At 42.5% G+C, this 23,322-nt stretch overlaps 1 protein-coding gene across 2 annotated transcripts in view; it reads left to right on the plus strand.

The window, feature by feature from the left end:
• Nucleotides 1-18,176, plus strand: part of ptprga (protein tyrosine phosphatase receptor type Ga) — a 197,928-nt gene extending 179,752 nt beyond the window's left edge. For both annotated transcript variants that reach the window (XM_036530207.1, XM_036530206.1), the window contains 15 exons: nt 1,539-1,630; nt 5,584-5,680; nt 5,815-5,897; nt 6,152-6,286; nt 6,511-6,645; nt 6,958-7,130; nt 8,056-8,191; nt 9,144-9,290; nt 11,241-11,334; nt 11,692-11,768; nt 12,186-12,314; nt 12,677-12,823; nt 12,937-13,079; nt 13,807-13,942; nt 15,418-18,176. In XM_036530207.1, coding sequence (XP_036386100.1) covers nt 1,539-1,630; nt 5,584-5,680; nt 5,815-5,897; nt 6,152-6,286; nt 6,511-6,645; nt 6,958-7,130; nt 8,056-8,191; nt 9,144-9,290; nt 11,241-11,334; nt 11,692-11,768; nt 12,186-12,314; nt 12,677-12,823; nt 12,937-13,079; nt 13,807-13,942; nt 15,418-15,564 — 1,871 coding nt within the window. In that variant the 3' untranslated portion in view covers nt 15,565-18,176. The remainder of the gene's footprint in view (nt 1-1,538; nt 1,631-5,583; nt 5,681-5,814; nt 5,898-6,151; nt 6,287-6,510; nt 6,646-6,957; nt 7,131-8,055; nt 8,192-9,143; nt 9,291-11,240; nt 11,335-11,691; nt 11,769-12,185; nt 12,315-12,676; nt 12,824-12,936; nt 13,080-13,806; nt 13,943-15,417) is intronic.
• Nucleotides 18,177-23,322: the final 5,146 nt, after the last annotated feature.

Here is a 23,322-nt window from a genome sequence, read left to right on the forward strand (position 1 = left end):
TGCTTTCAGCCAGCGTGTGGACCACAGGAGATTGTTGGGATAAGTCTGAGCAGCATCAGTGTGAGCTCGGAAGAGCCTCAGAGATGAGCAGCATCGGGAGTGGCATATGTGACTGTAATGAATCTACTGCTGGGGCTGTTAATTGTCTCAACAGGGCCTCCATAATCTCTGGCTGGATCTCCTTTTGAATTTGGAACTTCCCAATACTGCTGCTGCCAGCACCTTTTCATAGGGGTCCAATGTGGAGTTGACAATGTTGTTGTGCCTGTGAATGCATGTAAAATTTGGATGTAACAGTTTAGATTACAGACACGAATGGCCATGTTAACGATAAGGTATTCTAGTTCTTCGGTACTATTTTGCATTTTGGAAACATGGGTAGTGATTCATTAATGTTGTTGCACTTTCTGAATCGTAAATTTAAGCAGCTGATGCATGAATGCGCACTGTATTTGTCTGCAAATGAGTAGATTAGTAAATAATTTTTGCAGGAGGAGCAGCCGCTACGACCATGCAGAATAATCAGCTTGAAGCTACTTGGTTATCCCGTGGTTACTAAAGCACGTATGCATTTTCCATCTAGTTGTTTGAGGTCACAGTGATTTAATTAATACCAGACTGGCTGGCGGAGTAATAGGATGAATTTTCAGCTTGATGTACTCAATTAAATGATAGGTAGTAGTTTTCTTCATGGGGGAATTTAGGCCAGATTTGATATGATTATATCAATAATTGCTTCACCGGGGATGTCTGTTCTTTTCCTCCCCTACCCATCATTCCGTGGGCTGGGAGATGATATGTGACCGAGTGGCTCTCATAGATATGCAACATTATTTCAGAAAGTGTTCAGATCGCTTGAATTTTGAATCAGATCTTGCCTTTCCTCTTGATATTGCCTCTTATAAGCTCAGCTCAATGAATAGTTTTCATAATGCAACATTTGTATATGGAGTCATTTGAGTTGATATGGCAAATGTTTAAAACAAAATCTGCTGCTGAGCGCGGATCAGGGTGCATTTTGTCAGCGATGAAGGAGGTAAGCATAAAGCTGTCATGTTCTTCTAGCTGCCATGACAGAGCTGGAGTCTGTTGCCCCAGGGGTTTGTATGGTGCACTGTAAATCAGCATTTACAGTATCCGGGTCTAGACACAGCACTCTGCGTACACTTGAGTAAAACTGTACAGCTGTGAGATTTGTCCTCTCTGCTTAGATGTGCACCATTCACAAATATGTCATTTAGCGCACTTGTGAGAAGTGAAATAAGTGTGGACAGACTGTGTCTGAATCATTTATGCCGTGCCACATGATGAAAGCTCAGATCGTATTTTACCTATAAGAAACATAAGATGCTGGTTATGAATAATCCACACCTTCATTTGTCATCCTGAAATATTTAAGGTGTCATTAGGATGGGTCTGGAGGCAAGCAGTCCATAGCTTTCATCGGTGCCTTGCTCCTGTTTGCATCCTGTATCGCCCCACATTGATATTGGCGTGCTTCATCACTGTCTAACAAGCGGCACACATCTCCTTTTCAGACGACATGGAGGCAATTCCTGTCAAACAGTTTATCAAACACGTCACGGAGCTGTACTCCAACAACCAGCATGGCTTCTCTGAGGACTTTGAGGTAAGGGCTGACCCCCCTGTTTTCCTCTCTCATTCAGTCATGTCCTGTTATACTCATGGATTTAACAGTGAATTTTGGTTTTCCTGCATGTTTTAAAGCAGTCTGGGGTGGGCTGTGATAGTGCAATTTTCACTAGAGAAGCCCACAGTTCCGGTAACAAATATTACTTTGGGCTCAGTTCATATGCATTTATTTATGCGTTGCTGAAGGGGAGGCGTCGGGGAGTACACAAAGCAAGGTGCCCTCGGCGCGAACATGGATCGAGCCGTCTGCGGGATTGATGGCTTGCGTGCCTGGCACGGGTGTGGAGCCGCGGTCTCCCGCTCGTGGAGCGAGCAGCTGGGGAGGGAGCAGGGCTATCCGGCTCATTAAGACCGCTCTCCTTGCTGGTTGGCTGGGCAGGAGCACCGAGTTACACAGCCACATCGATGTGCAAAATAAATATTTACCTCTGGAGGCTCAGCACTGATTGGGCTGATCAGATGCAGGGCAGGGGATATCAATAATTCATGGGCCCCATGCACTACGCTATTGATCACAGCTGTCTCTGGCACCATCAAACAAGATTTAATGATTTGGCGATGGCCTTTATCCTCAGTTGCTGTATGAGGCATAGCGGGGTTTTGTTTTTTGTTTTTTTTTTAGATGGGATTTAATGGAGACTTCTATCAAATGCCTTGGGGGAGTTTTAGATGACAGTTGGAACACCAGGAGGGTTACTTTTTAATCACTTTAGTAAATTTGTAGCTGAATGGTATTAAACATAGCTTTTTGTTCTTTCACGGCATCTCATTTTGTTCCTGCGGTTTTGGAACAAGGCCCAATCAATCAGTCCTCTTCAGTTCTTTCGTCCTCAAACCCCTCTCTCTCCTTGATATCCAGCAGTTCGCCTCGGTGTCCACATTATGCAAGAGCCCAGGCTTGAGCCGGCCGAGCAGGGGGAAAAACGCGTTCCAAAGTCCGGGGCTCGGCAGTGCCCCCTCAGCTCTCCGGTCCTCCTCGCTGAATTCCTGAGCTCCCTGGGGGCAGCGCCTGAGAGAGGAGCGTGTTAATGAGTCTCCTCATCGGAGCAGCAGGCCCCCTCTTTGTCCCGTGCCTTGATGGACACCGGGAAGTGGTTTAAGTGCTCGCTGAGAAGGGGCCCGCTCTCTGTCAATGGAGTGCTCTGTGCGTTCCAAACCCCCCCCCCCCCCCCCCCATTCAGCCCCAGAAGGAAGAAAAGGGAGGTAAAAATGGGGAGGCAGCGAAGCAAAACCCTTTTGGCCGGAGCTGCGGAGCTCCCTGAGGACTGGCTTTGTGTGGCCTGGGCCGGGGGGAGCACGGGACAGGGGTAGGGGGGAGGTGGGGTGCTTTGGGGGGATGGACAAGGGCTAGCTGGCTGGGCTGTGTGAAATGTGGTCCGTACTGGGAGGGAGAGATGGGAAGGCCAGAAAAACACACTCAGGGACATAGCAATAGGGATGTTAGGTGGTGTAAATGTTCAGAGAAAGAGACACACTCTCGTCAAAATAGGCTGAAAGACCTGGAGGCCTTGGTTTTTGGAGGGAGCTTTTATTTTGGGGCAGGGGGAGGGGGCTTGCAAATGTTTATGCTCAGCATTGGAGATGGAGAAAAGAGAGATGGTGTCCAATAGCAGAGGGCAATGTTCAAACTCTGTGTACATAATTTTTCCCCTTTGTAAAGGCCAGAGTCCGGAACATCGGGTCTGTTCCCATAGCTGGAGGAAGCACTGTCCGTCCAGTTTGTGTGTAGTACAGGAACATTTTAACTTACATTTTACTTTGTCATCTTTACTGTGCAGAGCTTCTGTTTTGCAGCCAGATAGCAGAGCATGACATTATCACCTTATCCATCACCAGGGTGTGATATATTCATGGTGACTGCTGTGCAGTCATGTGCATACCCCTGGATTCAGTCAACATTTGTATCATTGACGCACAATTGTATGCAAATGTTTTTTTTTTCCCCACAAACACATTTCATTGAGTTCAACGATCACCAAAAAATCACACAAAAAAAATTAATGAGAAAAAGCGCTTGCACTGAAAAAAGTGACACTTCAATTTATTTTTAACTTGAAGTTATGGACAAATGTTGATTGAACCAAGGGAATAGTCTTCAGCACACTGTCACTTTATATATTTTCTGAAGCAATGCATTCTTCCCTTCAATGTCCCATCTATTCTAGGGCACACAGTGTGGAAGATGTTGTGTATGCAGTACATCATGGTTTTGGAGACAAGGCACCAGCAAGCCTTCGTGTTAAACATTTTGATGTACCTCAAACATATTAGAGATAACAGGGTTTTTTATTAGCCAGTTATCTGCAAACACTGTTTAAATGGTTTAAACAATAATTAACAGCAATATTTGGTACTTGTCCTGGGATAGTGTGGGATCAGTACAAGGACCCTGATAAGGCTGCACCCTATCACACTCCTTAGGCAATTGATGATGGCCTACCCGAGAAAGGATGAGGCCTGTGTGAGGACTGGAACCTTAGATTAGGGGTTATGGACACCTATGCACAAAAGCTGTTGGGAGAGGCAACCTCCTATAGGGCCTGATAGTATGTTAACTAAATCCCATACATTTTCCAAAGTTACAGTTCATGTTCGTGAGGAGCAGCTCCTGTGTGGAGACTATGAGCTATTCTCTGCACTTTGCGTAACAGAAGCCAGCGTGCAGCTGTGTCTCACAGATAAATAGAGCCACTGCCATCTGGTGAGCACATTGGCAGGTGGTTTACAAGTCGTCCCTGTTTTGGCTCTCCTTACAACCTGATCTCATCCTTCCCTCTGTCTCCTAACATAGTCCATTCAAACCCAGGACCGCGCAAAAGCTTGGGGTTCTGTAGTCCTTTCCAAAATAAAGGTGTGTTTCCTGTCCTCCGACAGAGAGAAAAAGCACGGCAGCCAATTCATGAATCCGCTCACTAAGTGATGCCCCGCACAAGCCAAAATAGGCGCTTTGTCACACTTTGGACAGTAGCATGCAAATAAACAGTAATTATGTTTTCATTAAACAGGAGCATGTGTTTTCTGGTCTTGGATGGTGAAAAAGGGAAATGTTGAGAGTGTTTTGGAGCGGACGACTCTGGGATTGGTGCATGACAGTCCCACAGGGCCTGTAAATTGGCCTCCGGCCTCATCTGTGGGGCATCGGTTTGTTCTCTCTTGGAGGGAAACACAGCTGCCCAGCGTGCTGTAGGGGGACCGGGGGAGATGTCTCTGCGCCAGAGGGGGAGACAGATGGCGCTGGAAAGTATATCATCCACTGGCCGCCTGCTTGAACAAAAGCGCGTGAGCATTGCACTGCCTCCATTCGTGTGGAGTGCTTGCTAGCCAGCTCAGAAGGCACCTCAGTTATAGTCACCCAAAATGTAGTTCTAGTTTGCCCAAAAATCACCATCAATGGATGAATCTTATTAGAGCCTGAAATCTGAAAAGATTATGGGGAAAGCAACTGAGAAGTAATCCAGGGAAGCACGTTTAATATTATACAAGTCCAAATTGAATGAATGCCACTTAACAAGACTTAAACAGGATTTTAAAATGTGTCATTCATCCAACCAAACACTCTCCCTTGGTTTTATCTTCTCTAAAACAGCCCTAGTTGACTTTAAACCCAATTAACCTTCAACATGTACAAATGAGTGTATGGGGACACATCTATACTTTCTTCTGTAGGTCAAGTATGAAAAGGTGAATCTATAAAATTTCTTTCAAGGGATTCTGCTGCCATTTTGAACACAGTTCAAATACTGCAGCTCCGCCCCCCTTCCCCCAACTGTGATCTAATGTGGTGTTCAAATGTTTATTTCCATTTAAAAGACCTTGCTAGAAGACAGCGCTGATAGGGTGAAACTAAACCATCAGAGGGCGGATATATCTCAGAGAGCCGCCGAGAACTCTGGTCCTCAGCGTGGCTTTGTTTGTGTTTGTTCTCACCAGGAGGTGCAGAGATGCACGGCGGACATGAAGATCACGTCCGAGCACTCCAATCACCCCGACAACAAGCACAAGAATAGATACATCAACATCGTGGCCTGTGAGTGTACAGCCGTGCCGGGTCTTTGATGTGTGAGCCTCCGCGCACAGAAGGCCTTTAGCCGAGAGCCTTTCGCCCGCTTGCCACAAATGAGAGCCATTAACGTTCTTCCACACTTCCTGCTTGTTCTACAGACGATCACAGCAGGGTGAAGCTACGGCCTTTAGCTGGAAAGGACGCGAAACATAGCGACTACATCAACGCAAACTATGTGGATGTGAGTGGCTGGAACATTTCTGTTTTTTTTTTTCTGAGTAGCACGTCTGTTTGTGTGTGTTTGTGCGCATGTCTGTATGTGTGTACGCACATGCATATGTGTGCATATAGTGCACAGATGCATATATGCATGCATAATGTGTGTGTGTTTGTGTGTGTGCATAATGAGCATGAATGTGTGTGCATGTGTGTGTGTATGTATGTGTGAATTTGCGCACACGTGTGTGGTGATTCAGTGCTGTCTGCGTCCTGCAGGGATATAACAAGCCCAAGGCGTACATCGCAGCTCAGGGCCCTCTGAAGTCCACCTTTGAGGACTTCTGGAGGATGATCTGGGAGCAGAACACTGGGATCATCGTCATGATCACAAACCTGGTGGAGAAAGGAAGAGTACGTGCTGTTGCCCTACCATTACAGTGCCTGCTCATGCCACTTACCTCACGGTGTCGCATCCTGTGTAGTCGCCACTCTCCTTTCAACATGTTGAATGTCGTCAGTGCACAGTGTGTCCTGTGTTACCTGTTTAAGAAGGGTAGGCACTTATCACATGAGGTTGAATTGGAAGGGACTGCAACACGCTCATAACCGTTTCCTCCTCGCTCTCCTCCCCTCAGAGGAAGTGTGATCAGTACTGGCCGACGGAGAACAGCGAGGAGTACGGGAACATCGTGGTGACGCTGAAAAGCACGAAAGTGCACGCTTGCTACACTGTGCGCCGCTTCACCATACGGAACACGAAAGTAAAAAAGGTCAGTGTCCAGGGGTGCGACGGGCACGCCCATGGGACTCTGCGGGAGTCCTGTGATATTTACCTGTCACCTACACCACTTTGAGAGTGCTCACCCTCATCGATCCAGCATCATCATGTGCGCCTTAAACTAATGGATGCAATAATCCAAAGTCATGAATAATTGAGCAATGGTGTAATTCGCTGAAGCAGCTCGAGTCAACCAGGTAAAGTGAGTCAAAGAGGGTCCGGTTTGGCTTTTGCTACAGCAGCAGACTGTGTCCCTGCCTGTCCACCTCTCACCTGTGGAAAATGTTCCCCCGTGTCATTGCAGGGCCAGAAGGGGAACCCGAAGGGACGGCAGAACGAGCGCACGGTGATCCAGTATCACTACACGCAGTGGCCCGACATGGGCGTGCCTGAGTACGCCCTGCCCGTGCTCACCTTCGTACGAAGGTCCTCGGCAGCCCAGACAGCGGACATGGGCCCAGTGCTTGTACACTGCAGGTACTGTTGGGGGCGCCGTTGAGACGTGACGTGGATCATTTGTACACTAGTGGGTAGGGAGGTGTTTTGGAAAAATGGACCCAGAATTCATGTAGGATAGAGGCGTTATGGGAGACAACACCTGAGCCAAAAACTAAGATGCTAGATACACATAAGGTCAAAAATGTAAATCTCAAGATCTAAATCCAATTTGCATGCCTACTGATAGCCACTCCTCCTTTTAGTTTCAGTTCTTTTAGAGTTATTTACTGGATAGTAGTAGTGATTATCTTTTCATATTGTTCATATTATTTCTTTGGGGTTTAACAGAGGTCTATGGTTAAGATTCAGTATTCATGCCTCCTCATTGCATTACGTTTTAGCCTGTGTGTGCTGTCTGTCTCTCTCACCTGTGAGACAGTGGCCTCAAATAATTATCGAACCAGTTGTTAGCTGTAGCTTCAAACACGCTAATGCAGTGCCGTCAAAAAAATGACTGTAATTGCCCACAGAAAATTCAGCATAATGAGTGTAATGGCTCTAATGTCACCTGTCCCAAGCACTTAGATAATGACCCCTCACAGAGAAGCGCACCACTGTTTCCACAGTCAATTACTGTACTGGCCCCAGCAGACATCACGCACTGCCTCACAAAGCTTCATTACTCAAAGCCCATAACCCCAGGTGACCCAGCCACACGTTAGCGCTGACTTTTTTGCCTGGCCTCCAGTTGGGCCTGTTAATCATTAAACAAAACCTTTGCTCTCCTGCTCATTAGCCCCTAGAATGTGCAGAGAAACTTTAAGTGATAAAATGCTAATATAGGCATTGTATGGCTTTTGTGCTGTGTTGTGCGTCCGACTGCATTTTCAGTGGAAATTGGAAGAGCGCAGTGTCTTGTTAGGAGGGGTGCTGACGACGGATGTGTACTGTTTTTTTTCTGTAGTGCGGGAGTGGGAAGGACAGGGACGTACATCGTCATTGACAGCATGCTGCAGCAGATTAAGGAGAAGAGCACAGTCAATGTGTTGGGGTTCCTCAAACACATCCGGACACAGCGCAACTACCTGGTCCAGACAGAGGTTAGCCCATACGTTGTCAGCTGTCCACATGAAGCTGTGTATGTGTGTGGTGTGTGTACACGTGTGTTTTTCCAAGCGTGTTAGTTTGAGCGGGTCAGTGTCTTATTCGGTGTGTGTGTGTGTGTGTGTGTGTGTGTGTGTGTGTGTGTGTGTGTGTGTGTGTGTGCGTGTGTGTGTGTGTGATGCGTGTCCCCTCAGTAAACAAACTTTGCTCTACAGTAACACCACCTTGCGACATCAGCCAGAATCAGTTGCATAGCAGCATATTCCACGTCTGCATGGACTCCTTTGCATTCTCCTGTTGGAGATCTGTGTCTTGTTTGTGCAGCATCTGATTTAATTCACATTCATACATTATTCTGATGTGAAAGAGATTTGTCATCCAACATTTGTAGCAAGACTAAAAGGACTGTCTTTTTTGCATCACATTTATGAAATTAGAGAATTCCTTATTGTGTTTCCAGAGAAAAATACCAATACCTCTGTTTTGCATGGATACTGCCACTCTGTAAAATGTAAAATATTCCCTTATAAAATGAGCAGAGTTCTTTTTTTTCTTCAAGTGTTCAACTTAATGCCAGCACACACAGTTATGACATTACTCACACAAGAGTTTTTTAAGTGCTGGCCTTCCAGTTACCTGAGGAGAAATACACAGAACATCATATTATGTATGTACTTGGAAGACACTGTTCTCCAGGGTGACATTCTTAGCTTACATATTTTCCCAGCACCCATTCAAACAGCTGGACATTTGCCGAAGTAAAATAAGTGCCCTGTTCAAGGGTACAGCAGTATTACCCCACCTGGGACATGAACATGCAGCCTCCTGGTGAAAAGCTCAGTATGGTGCACTGCCACACAGCGGCTATAGGATGGGACTACAGTCGTCAAGTGTGGCCAGGTTGTATTGTGTGACTAAGCAGTCCTTTTGCTCGGCCATGTGGTACAGGAGCAGTACATCTTTATCCACGATGCCTTGATGGAAGCCATCCTCGGGAAGGAGACAGAGGTGCTTGCCAGTCAGCTCCACAGCTACGTCAACAGCATCCTGACTCCTGGCCCGGGGGGCAAGACGCGCCTGGAGAAACAGTTTAAGGTTGGTGTCATGTTCCCACTGAGCATGCTCAGTCCCCTGGGTTTTACTTCTGACACAGGTTTTTAGAGACGGTATTGTTTCACACACTGAGTACATCCCTCGGTGTTGTCCTGTTGGAGTTCTGCTTTTTGTGAGGTAGAGAGACTGAAATGGGAATAAAAAGAACCCCCCCCCAAAAAAATCCATTACCTCCCTGCGCCTCGTTAATATGCTGCTCTGTGCCTGTTGTCACGGCGACGCTGCCCCCCTATCGCAGCGGGGGGCCCTGAGTCGCTGCCGAGTTTGACGACATGCAAAACATGCAGTCTTAATTGACTCTCATTATTCCTGCAGTCGTCGTGATCTAGCTCGCTGTTCTGTTAGACTGAGTGAGCGAGCTCTCACAAAACCATGAGCTATTTTGTTTTAAAGCATTTAGGCTCCAGACTGAATCTGAAGGTGACCTTCGAACGCTCCATATCATCAATTTATTAAGTATCAACTGTGTGACTTTTTTGTATTTTAAATTTTTTTGTTTGTTTTTGCAATTTTCTGTGGAAATAGGCAGGTTGCGTTATAAACTGATTGTTGGGAAAAATCCAGTTTTGAAACACAATTAAAAAAACTCAGTTCTGTCAGCAAAAAAAAACCCTTAATTACAACTGAAGAATGGGAGAGAGGCAGGAAGCGGTTAAGCAGGGGGGGAAATCTGCATAATATTCCAGGAAAGAGCTCCCAGATTTCAGATGCTTTCACATACTCATTAAAGCAACTGAATAAAGCTGTCCAATTAAACCAAATCAAACAAATCCTTCACCTAGCTAATCTGCGAATTTACCAGCCTGAAGGTTCAACCCAGCTAAAATAAAGCAGTTGCTAAAAATGGACTCTGCATATGTACATAATCTCGTTTATCCTCAGAGTTCATTTGTTGAAGCCCGTTGAGATTTGTTATTGGTTTGAAACCCAAAGAAGGGGGGGGGCTGTGAATATAAGGAGTGAAGTTGTGCGCTGACCCACTCTGACTGTGAAGTCCAGTCTTAATTTTAGCAAAGCCTTGTGATTCGCAGCCTGACAACACGTTTGGTGACATTCGAGCTCCAAATTGAGATAATGTATGCACAGAGGCTGAGCAGTTAAAAGCGATTCGCTCGCTCAGTCAGCACGTAGGAGATGCTTCCCGTTACCTTACCGGGCCATTACAAGTGACAGGTGAATAACAGGCAACATGCCCCCTGGCAAATAGAGCCAGTCGGTGCATACTCACTGTGGCTCTGTTGAGCACACTCTTGTCACAAGATCTGCTGAAAGCTAACTGAAAAAAGCAGACCTGACACATAGCTGGTAAGTGAGGCTGCATAATTCATATCAAAATAGAATAAAAATGCATACATTTGAATCTAAAGTCAGGTTTATTTTCTGATATCGTACTCTGATTAAAGGACAAGATCTGAAATGTACCTTGAAATTCATACTTCAATGTAGCTTTCGGTCCTGCAACGGGAATTTGGTTGCTCGGTGCACAGCAGTAGCTGGTGGAAGAGTTAAAGCATTTGGAAGGAATTCAGAGAGGTACTTTGAACTTGTAGTGGTGTAGATCACAGGTAAAAAGCTTCACATAGCACTCAAAAGCGAAAGAAACCGGAATAGCTTTGACCTGCACCCAGGTGCGCATAATGTGATTCAATGTTACACCTCTTCAGGCAAACAAGATTGCTTTCTTTTTATCTGTAGGTAGATTTTTAGCCTCTTTTGGCACCTCCTGTTTTCCCTGTATGCTCTTCCTAAGAGCTAAAATTGTTGAAATGGGACGTGCCACTGCGCATGGTTGGTGGTCCTGGAGATCAGAACCTCGATGTAGCCATATGGTTACCTGTTTGTGGTCCAGCAGGGGAGAGGGAGGACACAGTGCCGGCTCGTTTTGCAGCAGCTTTTTCAGCAGGTCTTTCCTCTGTCTTGTGGCTCTTGCAGTTGGTGACACAGTGCAACGCCAGGTTTGTGGAGTGCTTCAGTGCACAGAAAGAATGCAACAAGGAGAAGAACCGCAACTCCTCTGTGGTGCCCTGTAAGTTCACACCCACGGATGCACACGCACGCATATGCTGGCACACAAACACGAGCATGTATTTGCACATGCACATATACACATAGCCATGCGTACACAGTCGTACGCATACATGCAGGCACACACCCATATGCACGAACACACACAATCTAGTTTGCTTCGCAGTTTCCCTCTCACTGCATCTCTTGTACCTGCATAGAGGATTATTCTTTTTTTGAGAATGCACTTTTTGAGAATGCGCATATTGATGCTGTGAGTCAATGGGTTTAATAGCAAGAATGATCAGGATTTAGCTGCCTTGGCCTTCAGTGTGATGTGTGTTGCAATTGGTTGTTTACTTTGTGTTTCCTCCCATAGCGGAGCGGGCCAGGGTGGGTCTGGCGCCACTGCCTGGAACAAAAGGCACCGATTACATCAATGCCTCTTACATAATGGTGAGCACACCCCTGAATGTAGTAAATCAACAGCCATCATTGCGTGACCCATTGATATGATGTGTGTTACTGCAGGTATTACACATTGCAGTTGTGGAAATGTATTGTAGCAATTCTGTGTTCCCAATGCCACTTAGTTGTTTTCTTCATGTAACATTGTTCTTGTGACTTTATTAGGTGCACTTTTTTGACCTTTGTAAGTTGCTCTGGATAAGACTAAATGTAATGTTGGTGATAGGAACTCTTAACAGCGCTTACGTAATGGTGAGCACATCCTTTCAGGAGTTGTCCTTGATTAATAAAAGTAAACAAGGCTTCACTGGGAGGTCAACAGTCTGCAGGACAGCCGATCTGCGATAGCGAAGTTTATTATTGTGACCATGCAACCTCTTGACTCCGTTGACTGTTACAACACAGGGCTACTACCGGAGTAATGAGTTCATCATTACCCAGCATCCCTTGCCTCATACTACGAAAGACTTCTGGAGGATGATCTGGGACCACAATGCACAAATCATCGTCATGCTGCCGGACAACCAGAGCTTGGTGGGTGCAGTGCTGATGTCACCCTCTCATGCACGTCCTCTGCTATCCATTGCATGGAAAATAAATGCAGAGTTGCTTCTGACATGGTAGTATCCATGACACTTTCCTCCCTCAGGCCAAGCTATGTATGTCTGTAGTGTTTTAGGACCTTTATCATGTCTGTCACCCGGGAGAGAAAACGGCACATAAGGAAGCTCGCTGCAGCCCCCTTGTGTTATTTTCTGACCTAATGCATGTTGATGAGCCTAATGGGTTTGTCAGCTTGAAGAGTAGTATTATGGACTGGAGCTTTGACGTGTTGTGTTTGTCTGTGTGTGTGCGCGTGTCTGTGTGTGCGTGTGTCTGTATGTGTGTGCATGCAGGCGGAGGATGAGTTTGTGTACTGGCCAAGCCGAGAGGAGGCCATGAACTGTGAGGCCTTCACTGTCACTCTCATTAGCAAGGACAGACTGTGCCTCTCCAACGAGGAGCAGATCATCATCCATGACTTTATTCTGGAAGCCACACAGGTACTGTATTTTTAGTATTATTATTGTTATTGGCTCCATTTATTATTAGCTTTGCACACTCTCATCCAACATGAATTACACTTTTTTTTTTATTCACCTGCTTTCTGTCGCAGGATGACTACGTACTGGAAGTACGCCACTTCCAGTGCCCTAAATGGCCCAACCCTGACGCTCCAATTAGCAGTACCTTTGAGCTTATCAATGTCATTAAGGAGGAGGCCATGACCAGAGACGGACCAACCATAGTGCATGACGAGTGAGTGACAAATACCAGTGATTAGACCGACACATCTGTTCATGTAGTGGTTGAAGGTGTCTGTCCAATTTTTAAGTAATTGCTGCTGGATAATTTTAATCTGTTTATTTTAGCATTGAGGAGCTTATTTTCCTCTTGACGTAAACAGCTGCAGTCTGAGACATATGCGCACAAACAAACATGCACACACACACACAGAAGGGGGCTGGGTTAGCTATTAGTTTTCCTCATATCTTTCATGATATGTGTAATCCCCAGTTTCTCAAAAGCCATCCAATTAAAACAATTAACGCATTTAACATCAACAGAAATTAACAGGAATGAACAACACACACAATGACAATGTAGAGGCTTATTCATGTTTATTCATTATGATAATTAATATTGCCTGTCTTATCAAAAAGGAAAAAAAAAGACACCAATTGTGCACTTTAGCTTAGAAGCATTGCCTAAGCGTTAGCCCTAAGAGGCTTAGGCTTGATGACTGACATAATTTGCTGCATATTCATTAGCTGGCAAGACTTTGTTGTTAAGCCTGTATCGGCTTCACATCTGTCATTACAGCTCATGAAAACAATACCCTTCCACTACTGGCAGCCTCCTTCCCTCTGGGGGGCGCTTTTGGGAAAGCTTTTCCTGTTCTTTTTTTGGAATTGCCATCTATGTCTCGGAGAGTGAGCTGGTGTATACTGCCCCCCCACCCCCCCCACCCCCCCCCCCCCCACAGGTTCGGTGCGGTTTCAGCCGGTATGCTGTGTGCCCTCACCACCCTGTCTCAGCAGCTGGAGAACGAGAACGCCGTCGGGGTCTATCAAGTGGCCAAAATGATCAACCTCATGAGACCAGGAGTCTTCACTGACATCGTGAGTAACACGTTTGATCACTTTTCAGTACAGGACACCAGTGGCGGCGGGTGAGCTGGAAACAGGGGAAGTCCGAACACTACCTTTAAATCTATCATTACTTTCAACCTGTTCCCTTTTATCCTCCTTGATTGACAATAAAACAAATAATTCACAGAATAATCAACACCAATGGCGTAATTAGAATAAATGATTACGCTCGCGAAACACCACAGATTGTCTGAAATTCGTGTGCTATTACGAAAGCTACAGCATGAGATTAATTAACAAAGATGGCAATTTGAATAATTAAATGGCAAGTAATCCCAAAGCTTTCTCTTAAGTGTTTCACATTATAGCTTTCTTGTGTTACAAAGTTCAAATTACAAAACAGAGATAAATTTAGTTAAATGGATTTAAATTACTGAGAATAAACTTTTAGGTTAGGTTGAGTGCAATGAACAATAACGTTGAGAACACAGACCTCACAAAAGCTGTGATGTGTCATGAGCATTTAACGTAATTTAAATCGATAAATGCCATCCTTGTTAATTAAACAATCTCACATTGTAGCTTTCGCAAGCACACAAACTACAGACAATCTGCGGTGTTTTGCGAGCAAAATCATTTATTCTAATTACGTTGATTATTCTGTGAATTATTTGTTTTATTGTTAATCAAGGAGGATAAAGGGGAACAGGTTGACAGTAATGATAGATTTAAAGGTAGTGTTCGGGCTTCCCCCATTTCCAGCTCACCTGCCGCCACTGCAGGACACCTCCGTTTTGGGTTAGTGTAGGGCTGGCCAACCTATGACCCTAGGCACACATGTAGCCCCTCAGACCTTCATATTCGAGTTTGAAGGGGAAAATTTTTCTTTAGAAAACTGAATTAACAGTGTGATTAAAATGTTAGACCCTGTGGAAGATGTGAGATGCTATACAAATTTTTGAGCAGGTTATCCCTGTCATAAGAAAGGTGAAAAAAGTGCAACTGAAAATACATGTTTGCCAAGTGAGCCTTTTGGTCAAACATACACATGCAGTTGTAAATAAAACAGATCCTACACACACCACAAATCTCATTTGTATCTCAGGACAATCTCAGTACAATTTGGATATTACAATTTTGAAAACATATTTACCGTAGCTCTTTGACAGTGACACTGCTGAATTGTTTCTCCAACCCTAGTCTAGTCTGTTGCAGTGTTGAAAAAACTACGGTCACCCTCCACCACCTCCACCATCAAAAAATTGTGGTTTTTCTTACCATAGTACATAATTTGTTTTGTATAACATTGCTGTAAAACAAAACAACCATAATTTCTTTTCTATAGACCTAAGAGATTTTTTAGTCACTTGTGTTCCTGAGATCCACAGAAAAGGGTAGTTACAACTGAGTGGTCTTGAGAAGGGGATGTGCTTCCTCATCGAATTTCATGTTGTGAATATACCATGTTAACATTAGTGCTTCCTGTTGTATTTCCATTCCTGCAGGACCAGTACCAGTACCTTTATAAAGCTATGCTTAGCCTTGTCAGCAACAAGGAGAATGGGATTGGGCCCATGTCTATGGACAGGAATGGCACTTTGGTGATTACGGACGAATCGGACCCTGCGGAAAGCATGGAGTCGCTTGTTTGAAGACAGCTGAGGCGTGAAGAGGCACTTAATTTGTAAAACTTCAAGGACTAGACAGACTTTTTCGAGGCCTTTTTTGCCAGACTCTTGGTTAAATAAATAACCTGATTACTTTTTTACACTGATAAAAAGTTTTTGATATTTATTTTTGCCATTTTATGTCTTAATGTTATCCTACTGAGCATTTGCACCTATGTTTAAGTTCACACAATGAAACACAGTTCTTTCTAGTTTGCACTATAATGTCAGTGTTACTGCCTATAACTACCCAATCGATCTACAATATTATCAAGCCCTGGCTCCACATTCCATGGCAATGCTTTACTCGTTTGTTCTTGGCTACCTGGGAGTTAAAAGCTTTGCTCATGCATACCCTGTAGGTCACTGCGAGGAAGAGGATGATGGACACTGCAGCTACCCATTCATGTGCGTAGTCCTACATGCACTGCGTCAGCAAACCCCAGTCCCCTGCATTTCAGGATTCACGCTGTTCTGTGTAGGAAGCCATCCTATACTTTGCTTTTAAATAAACCAGGCTAATTATATAACACCTATAAGCAATAGGGTTATTTTTTTGTGCATCCTAGATTTATTTTATTTTCATAATCCGTTTTATTAGCAAGTCAAGCCCATATTTTAATTTTTAAAGGTGGTATTATAATAGCTACTGTGAACTTTTATTCTTTTTGTAAGATTTATATTCTGCTTTTTAATATATATATGGATATATCCTTAATCTATATAACTTGTGATTTTGTAAATGTCTGCAATCATGGCCAACCCCTCACTATTTCCTCCTAGGATTGGTCTAACAATTTGACTCTCTAAAGACAGTTTTTGTTGACTTTTCAGTCTTGAAGTCTTAGCTGGTCAGTCTGCTGCTAGCTGCCAATGAGATGATGTTCAGTGTCCGAATCTAAACAGAGCCAGAAGTCTCAATATCCTGTATCGCATTCTGTGCTTGGAGAATCTCAATGTTAGCTGGATGGTCCATTGACATTTTTTTTCAGTTTTCAGAGGGAATGTATTCATTCGAGTCAATTCATTTAACAAGTCTAATTGCAAACGTTTCATTTGATTACCCTGGGAGGGATGCATGTTCACGCTATTATATTTAGCTTTCTGTATCCTTTCACACCCTTTTCTCCATCTCTGCTGGATTTAGGAATGGCTGTGTATCAATTAGGATACATCCCAAAGTGCAAGGAACTTTCTGGATTAAGGAAAAAAAACAGGTGTTAAGCTTTTTCTCTAGAGCCAACACGTCTTACCCCCAAGTCCCCATGACGTTTTTCCCTTTGCCACTCAGTTCTCAAAATCCATGAAGCTGCTCCAAGCACATAAAAAACAGGGTCATACTACTGTATGACTGATTTCTTTCTCTGACTCTGAAACACACAGTTGGAACAAATAAAATCATTTTGGGCACAAAGAGGGATATTTCATTGGAAATGGAATAAAAAAATGTTATTCAATCATTACACAAAATGGCTGCCTTGGTATTCAGATTTTTCAGTTGTGTTTATGTCATAAAAACACCATAAAACTGGGGGTCATCTAATATATCAACTTTACCAAAGATATAAACTCATTTCAGCAAGGAAAAGAGAGCTTGTGCTTTTGCTAATGTGTCTGTTTTCACTTTTTTCACTTCAGTCATAGCATGACTGAAAGAAATATGAAAATTTCAGGTTTGCTTGATGTTAGTTTTTTCCTGGCAGATATTTTTGATAAGTGTCAGCATTTTTACACATATGAAGTACAATGCAGCACATGTTGACTAATGCATTTCCTGTTGCACTGAAGAAAATTCCATACTTTATTGCAGTTGGCTTACTGCTTACGTTGCTCTTTGAATTGTTCTGTTTATTTGCAGCTACATTGAGCTGTGTCTGTAATTTAAGCAGCCGCAACGATAAGGGGAAGGGCAGTTCCACCTTCATCATACTTGTGTTGTGGGGGACCTGTGTTTTGCTTTTTTTCCACAAAGGGATATCTGATATGTAACTCTTAAAACCAGAAAATGAAGTAGAGATATAGCACATTAATATTTTAGTTTCTTCTTTGCGTTCTTTGTCTCCTCATGTAGGAGGCTGTTCAATTAAGTCGCAACTCTCCAACATTTGGGGTAAAGACCTGACTTTTGATCATTTGCCACTTCAGGCATTTTAAGTGACGAGCAACTCTTCTGCTTTTGTTTCATTCTTGTTGTTTTCACCAATTCTGCATCACAGCTGCATTAAGTCAAACGTTCTTTCGTTTTGCATTTTAAACACAAACACTAGCGTCTATCATGAAATTAAAAAATGTACATATTTTGTTGCCTCAGTAACCATCCTCTGGAAACTTTGTATCTATGGTATATAATCATAGAATTTTATATTTTCATATGGAGCTATTTTTTTTTCTAGTCTCAACTCCTTCATTGTTTTTTGTGTTGCATATGTGGAAAACAAGTCTATGTGCATTGAGGTAGTGATTGTCATCACATTCCAAACCAATTCCATGCCTTTGGTTTTTGGGCAGTGATTGTGTTTTTTTTTTTTTCTTTTGATTTTTTTTTTATTTTTACATTTTCTTTTTAAATCAAGATTCTGTTACCAGTGTGTGCAATAGACTAGGACAAGTAAGTCACTGAATAAGTTTGTCTCATTGGCCCATTTGAAAAAAAGATGGGTGCTCCTCCTCTTTTGTAACCTGATTTAAAAAAAGAAAAAGAAAAAAATGCTTTGTTTTGTTGAAAGCTATATCAAATCATTCTATTATAGTGTTATTTAATATGTAAATTGTATTGCTATACATAAAATAAAATATGGGTTTTGATGTAGTTTGTGGAAATACTTGGTGTTCTTTATAAAACACAATTATAATGAAGTCAAGGCATTAAGGTTTATTTGTTTCTCTTGGATTTCCAAAAGAAAAAAGATGTGCTGAGAGGTATTTTCACAGAAAGCTGGCCATGTGCCTTATTTATGCTTGCGGGCTCTGTATTAGATAGAAAACTACTGTATCACTGCTGTCAAATGCAGCTTTGTGAGGAATCCCATCTAGCTACTACAACATTGTGACACTTTGATTAACAATTTTAAGCTATTTTGTTTTTTATTATTTCTGGACAATATCTAGAGTTTGTTGATTATTCAAATCAATTACAAATTGTTAATGTGAATTAAAAAGATGTTTTTTAAAAAAGTTGCCAACAAACATTTATGTTAAGGAATAAACTGAAAGCAAAATGCTTGTATTTACAACATTAAGCAGAACAATTATCAGATATATAAAGTCAGTGATAATTTTACCAGAAGCTTCATTTGATGAAAGGGCACAGAAAGAAAACGAGGTGTTTCATGAGGGATTTGGTCACTTTCAGAGCTGATGCATCTGCCCTGCCTTCCACTTTTGCTCCTCTTAAAGAGAACTCTGCATTTTCTTTAGAGTGAGGTTCCTGTTAGCTCTTAGATGGCATTGCTCTGGTCTCCATACTCCACCACAAACAGCCAATTTGGACAGGTTCTCTGTGTAATGAGCTGAGGTCCCTTTGACTCTGCATTGTACTGACCTTTCCTGTGCACACATTGGTTTTGCTCGAGAAAACATAGCTGCCACTAAAACTCACCAGTTGACACTCACCTGACAGCTTGACAGTAACATACTGTGTGGTCAAGTACCATGTCTTCAGTGAGCCACCATCCCCCGCTCCCACCCAAAGCATACAACACCTTATACATATCTAGAAAACCACAATATCTATTAGCTATGTTAGCTAGCATAAGCAAATATAAATGAGTTTTACAACCATGCCCTGTCTAGACAATTAAGTCGCAAATTCACAGTTTACCGCTGTTTGCAATAACATATCCTAGCACAGAAACCATGGCAACACTGAATACTCATGGAAACGACACTATCTACACTAGATAGATAGCAAACCAAAACACATGTAAACAAAATAAATCCTTTGGTTAGCATATGATAATATACAGAATGGGTAAAATAACCACTGCATTGTTTTGTGCTACTAGCTAGCTGTATACATACATTTCCACCCAAATGGCAAAATCTTAGAATTTACATTCATTTACATTTTAAATAACATAATGCTGCCCGCTAATCATGCAACATAACTAATGCTATATAGTTGAATAGCTACCTAAACATCTACCTATTTTTAGATTAACAGAGACAGCTATCCAAAGTGTGGGAAAACTAGCTTGCTGCATGTCTCAAAGACAAATTCTGTTTCACAAAACAAAATTTGATTGACAAATCCACCTGTCACTCAAAAAAAATATCCCAATTCAGCTGAATGTCAGGGGCCCTCTCCTGAAGTTCCAGCCAATGGCTGGACATATTTTTGTTACTTCGGTGCTACCTTCCCTTTCCAGCCCACAATTTGAGGAGATGCAATCAGATTATTGAAAAGCTGAAATAGGAAATAAAGAAAAATAATAAACAAAATCAATTTTCATAAATGCCCAGGCCTTTTCTGAAAGCCTAGAAGGCCCTGATGGTTTTCTACTGCTTCTTGCTGTCCCCACAGTCTGTTGTCCACACAGCCTCTATGAGATGTCCTTCATAGTTTCTCAAGGATCCGCTCTCAGAGGGAGAAGCGGTTTCTTTTTATAGGAGTGGCAGTGTGTCCAGCTCTGACTGAAATCAATCTGCACCAGAACCCCACCTTCGGTATAAATTAGATAAATTAAGCCTCGCCCCTCCACCCCACCATCACCGTAAATGGCTAAATTAAGCATCCACTCCCTGAAATTGGTTAAATTCAGCCTTGCCCCCCTATTGTCTCTAATGTAATTGCCTTGATTTAGCCTTCCCCCTCCACCCTATCTGATCCAAAATGAGTACTCTGGTTCATCATGGTTGTCATCCATCAGCAAGTTCAGTTCTAGGTGTCTCCAATCACTGAATGAGATTCCCTCTTACTGCGTAGTGCTCGGAGGTCTGATGAAAAGCAATGCTCAAATGAAATTGATTCATCACAGCAGATGAAGTCTCAGAGCTGCAAACATTCAGGTTGAACTTTAATACAGAACTGACACAGTGTGTTTCCATCAGATCTGTATATTTTGAGCTGTCCTGTTTGTTGACTGGAAAGACTGTCAGCAAATGCTGTTTATTTCAATGTTTAAGGATGACATACCAATGCTCATTCTCTCCACAGAGGGACAAGTTGTTTTCATGTTCAAGTAATTGGTTTGTATTCATTGCATACAATAACGACAGAAAGGTATACTGGATTTATCTGGGTGCACTAGATGTCATACAGTTAATTTCCCTTTATTCATAACCTACATGTTATTAATGCTGATGGCATCAGCCGTTGTACTATACATTTTAATGACCTTTTATTTTAAATGTATTATTTATTATGTAGCATTTTATTAGAATTTGTAATTGTATAAAATAATTTTAGATGCTCTACCCTGATCATTCACACTGAAATCCTCAATGAGATACATTTTTATTTAAATTATGTTTGTGGAATTATGGAGGGATACACTCACAGTATTGAAATGGACAGCTTTAAATGTGTGCTACACACTGCCTCCTAAATGATATACTGCAGGCAACACTGCCCCCTGCTGGAAATAAGGTGGAACTAAGAGCGACTGGAGTTTCACATCTCCGATAACTGCTGTTATCTCCTGTGTGTAAAAAAGGGCTATGATATTCAGGGTTACCTTCTTCAGGGAAACTTCAGGATTGTCTGTCTATGACATTATTCGCTACATTGTCTTATTGTATAAAAATGTGTTGTACTCTTTTTTATGAGAGAGGTAATTAGTTTAGTTTGTTTAGTTGAACAAATCAGAAGCACATATTACTGTTTAATAGGTCAAAATCATTCTGATTTGCATATGTCATATTTCATGCGTTCACAATGTCATTTAAAAAGATAAAAACAAAATGCATAAATAGGTTGTCAGAGAGAGAGAGAGAGAGAGAGAGAAAATTCAAGGAAAGGAGATGACAAAACTAGATAATGTGATCCGATTGCACAAAGATTCAGGAAGGCAAATGACAGAACTGCACTGAATATTGCACACAGTTTGGAGTAGGAGCAGACATTGAATGTTACATAGCTTCAGATTCACATGAGCTTTTTGCAATGAACAGATCCAATACTGGTGCTTGATAAAGGTCACGGTGGCAAAGTCATTTGATTTGGACTTTATTGCATCACAATGCTTTTCCTGATCTGAGAAAAAGGAGTATTAGTTGATTTTAATTCATATCAGCAGTATTTATCATGTGTCAGCAAGTATTGGTCGTTCGGTGTGCTACTGCCAATTAGTGTGCTTACATACATAAGCACACTAATTGGCAAGGATAAGATCTAGAACCTGACATGAGATGAATGTGGGACAAGGAAGAACCTTCTGGAATTCACCAATTCTCCACCATAGAGACAATGATTCACGCAATGGCTCTAAGCAATGCCTGCCCTTGTGTTTTGGTGGAACATTCATGCAGGCTCATATGAACATCTCGGAGGTAATCCATCCCTGCTTGGTGGTGCTTCTTTCACACATGATGGGGATGCTTGGACTTCGTATTTTGTATTTTAAAATGATAACAACTGAACCAATTTTTTTTTCCTTGATTCGGAAGTTATGAATTCTATTCTCACCCCTCAATGTGCACAGGAAAAAGCCAACCACAACCATCATTGTATGACTGGAAAAGCCATGACTTATGGACAAAACTGAGCTGGTAGTTTCAGTAGCTGTGATTCCTGAATTACCACTTGAATTATTGAAATTGCTGTTTAATTTGTGGCAGGCTCGACTGTCCAAAGGCTGTGAAACCTATTTCGCGGAGTGCCGCATGTATGCATAATTTTTGTCCCGACTTCTGCTGTTGATTATTTCATTAAGTGAGTCATTTACAGTAGACCCGTTGGCACATTTCTCATTCATTGTTTTGAAGATTCACAATGAACAGCACAAATGTTCTCCTGTTCCAGTACCTGCACTCTTACATTTATTTTACCTATTACATGTGTTTAGTGCATCATTACAAAATGCATGAAACGATTATCCATTGCAATTTGACATTACATTAATAGTGTTTGGTGGCAGGAATAAACCCCCTTTGTACAGAAGTTATCAGTGCCATAGAGTCCATAGAGTATTCACAGATTGCCCTGGTCAAAGGGATCTTGAGTGTGTATGCCCATGAATGGCAAGGGTCTATTGCACATACTTTGACATTTTGACATTTCAACAAATGATAAATCACAACAGAAGAATGTATGAATATCACATTCATTTATTGGAGTGTATTTTCAGAAATACATTGGATTAAATTTACAGCCATTAAAACTGTTTTAAAAATAATATTCATCATATGCTCAGACAACTTTGTCTTCAATGCTACCCTGACATTTTTCTGACATACACAAGGCTTTAGCAATGTTGCTTTTCTTCTTTTTTTGCCATGTTGCTCTTGCATACATCACTGCCGACAGCTTCATCAGAACTCAGTTTACCGAGTTGTATCAGCTCCGTACCTTAACTTTCAGTACACACGCATCTCACACCAAACTGTCATTCACACCCTTGAAGGTTTTAACAAGCGACTGAAAATAAATCTTCCAATGTCATGTAACAGTTCCTCAGCTGTTGCTTAACACATCCAGAGCAGTTTCACTGGAATGCACACCAGTGAACAAGAGAGTAGAGTGTGGCCCACAGCTGCAGAGGGGAACAGGCTCAGTGGAAGAGGGATCTTTTCCTTAACTGCTAC

Source organism: Megalops cyprinoides, chromosome 6, assembly GCF_013368585.1.
Source record: "Megalops cyprinoides isolate fMegCyp1 chromosome 6, fMegCyp1.pri, whole genome shotgun sequence".
Classification (NCBI taxonomy): Eukaryota; Metazoa; Chordata; class Actinopteri; order Elopiformes; family Megalopidae; genus Megalops; species Megalops cyprinoides.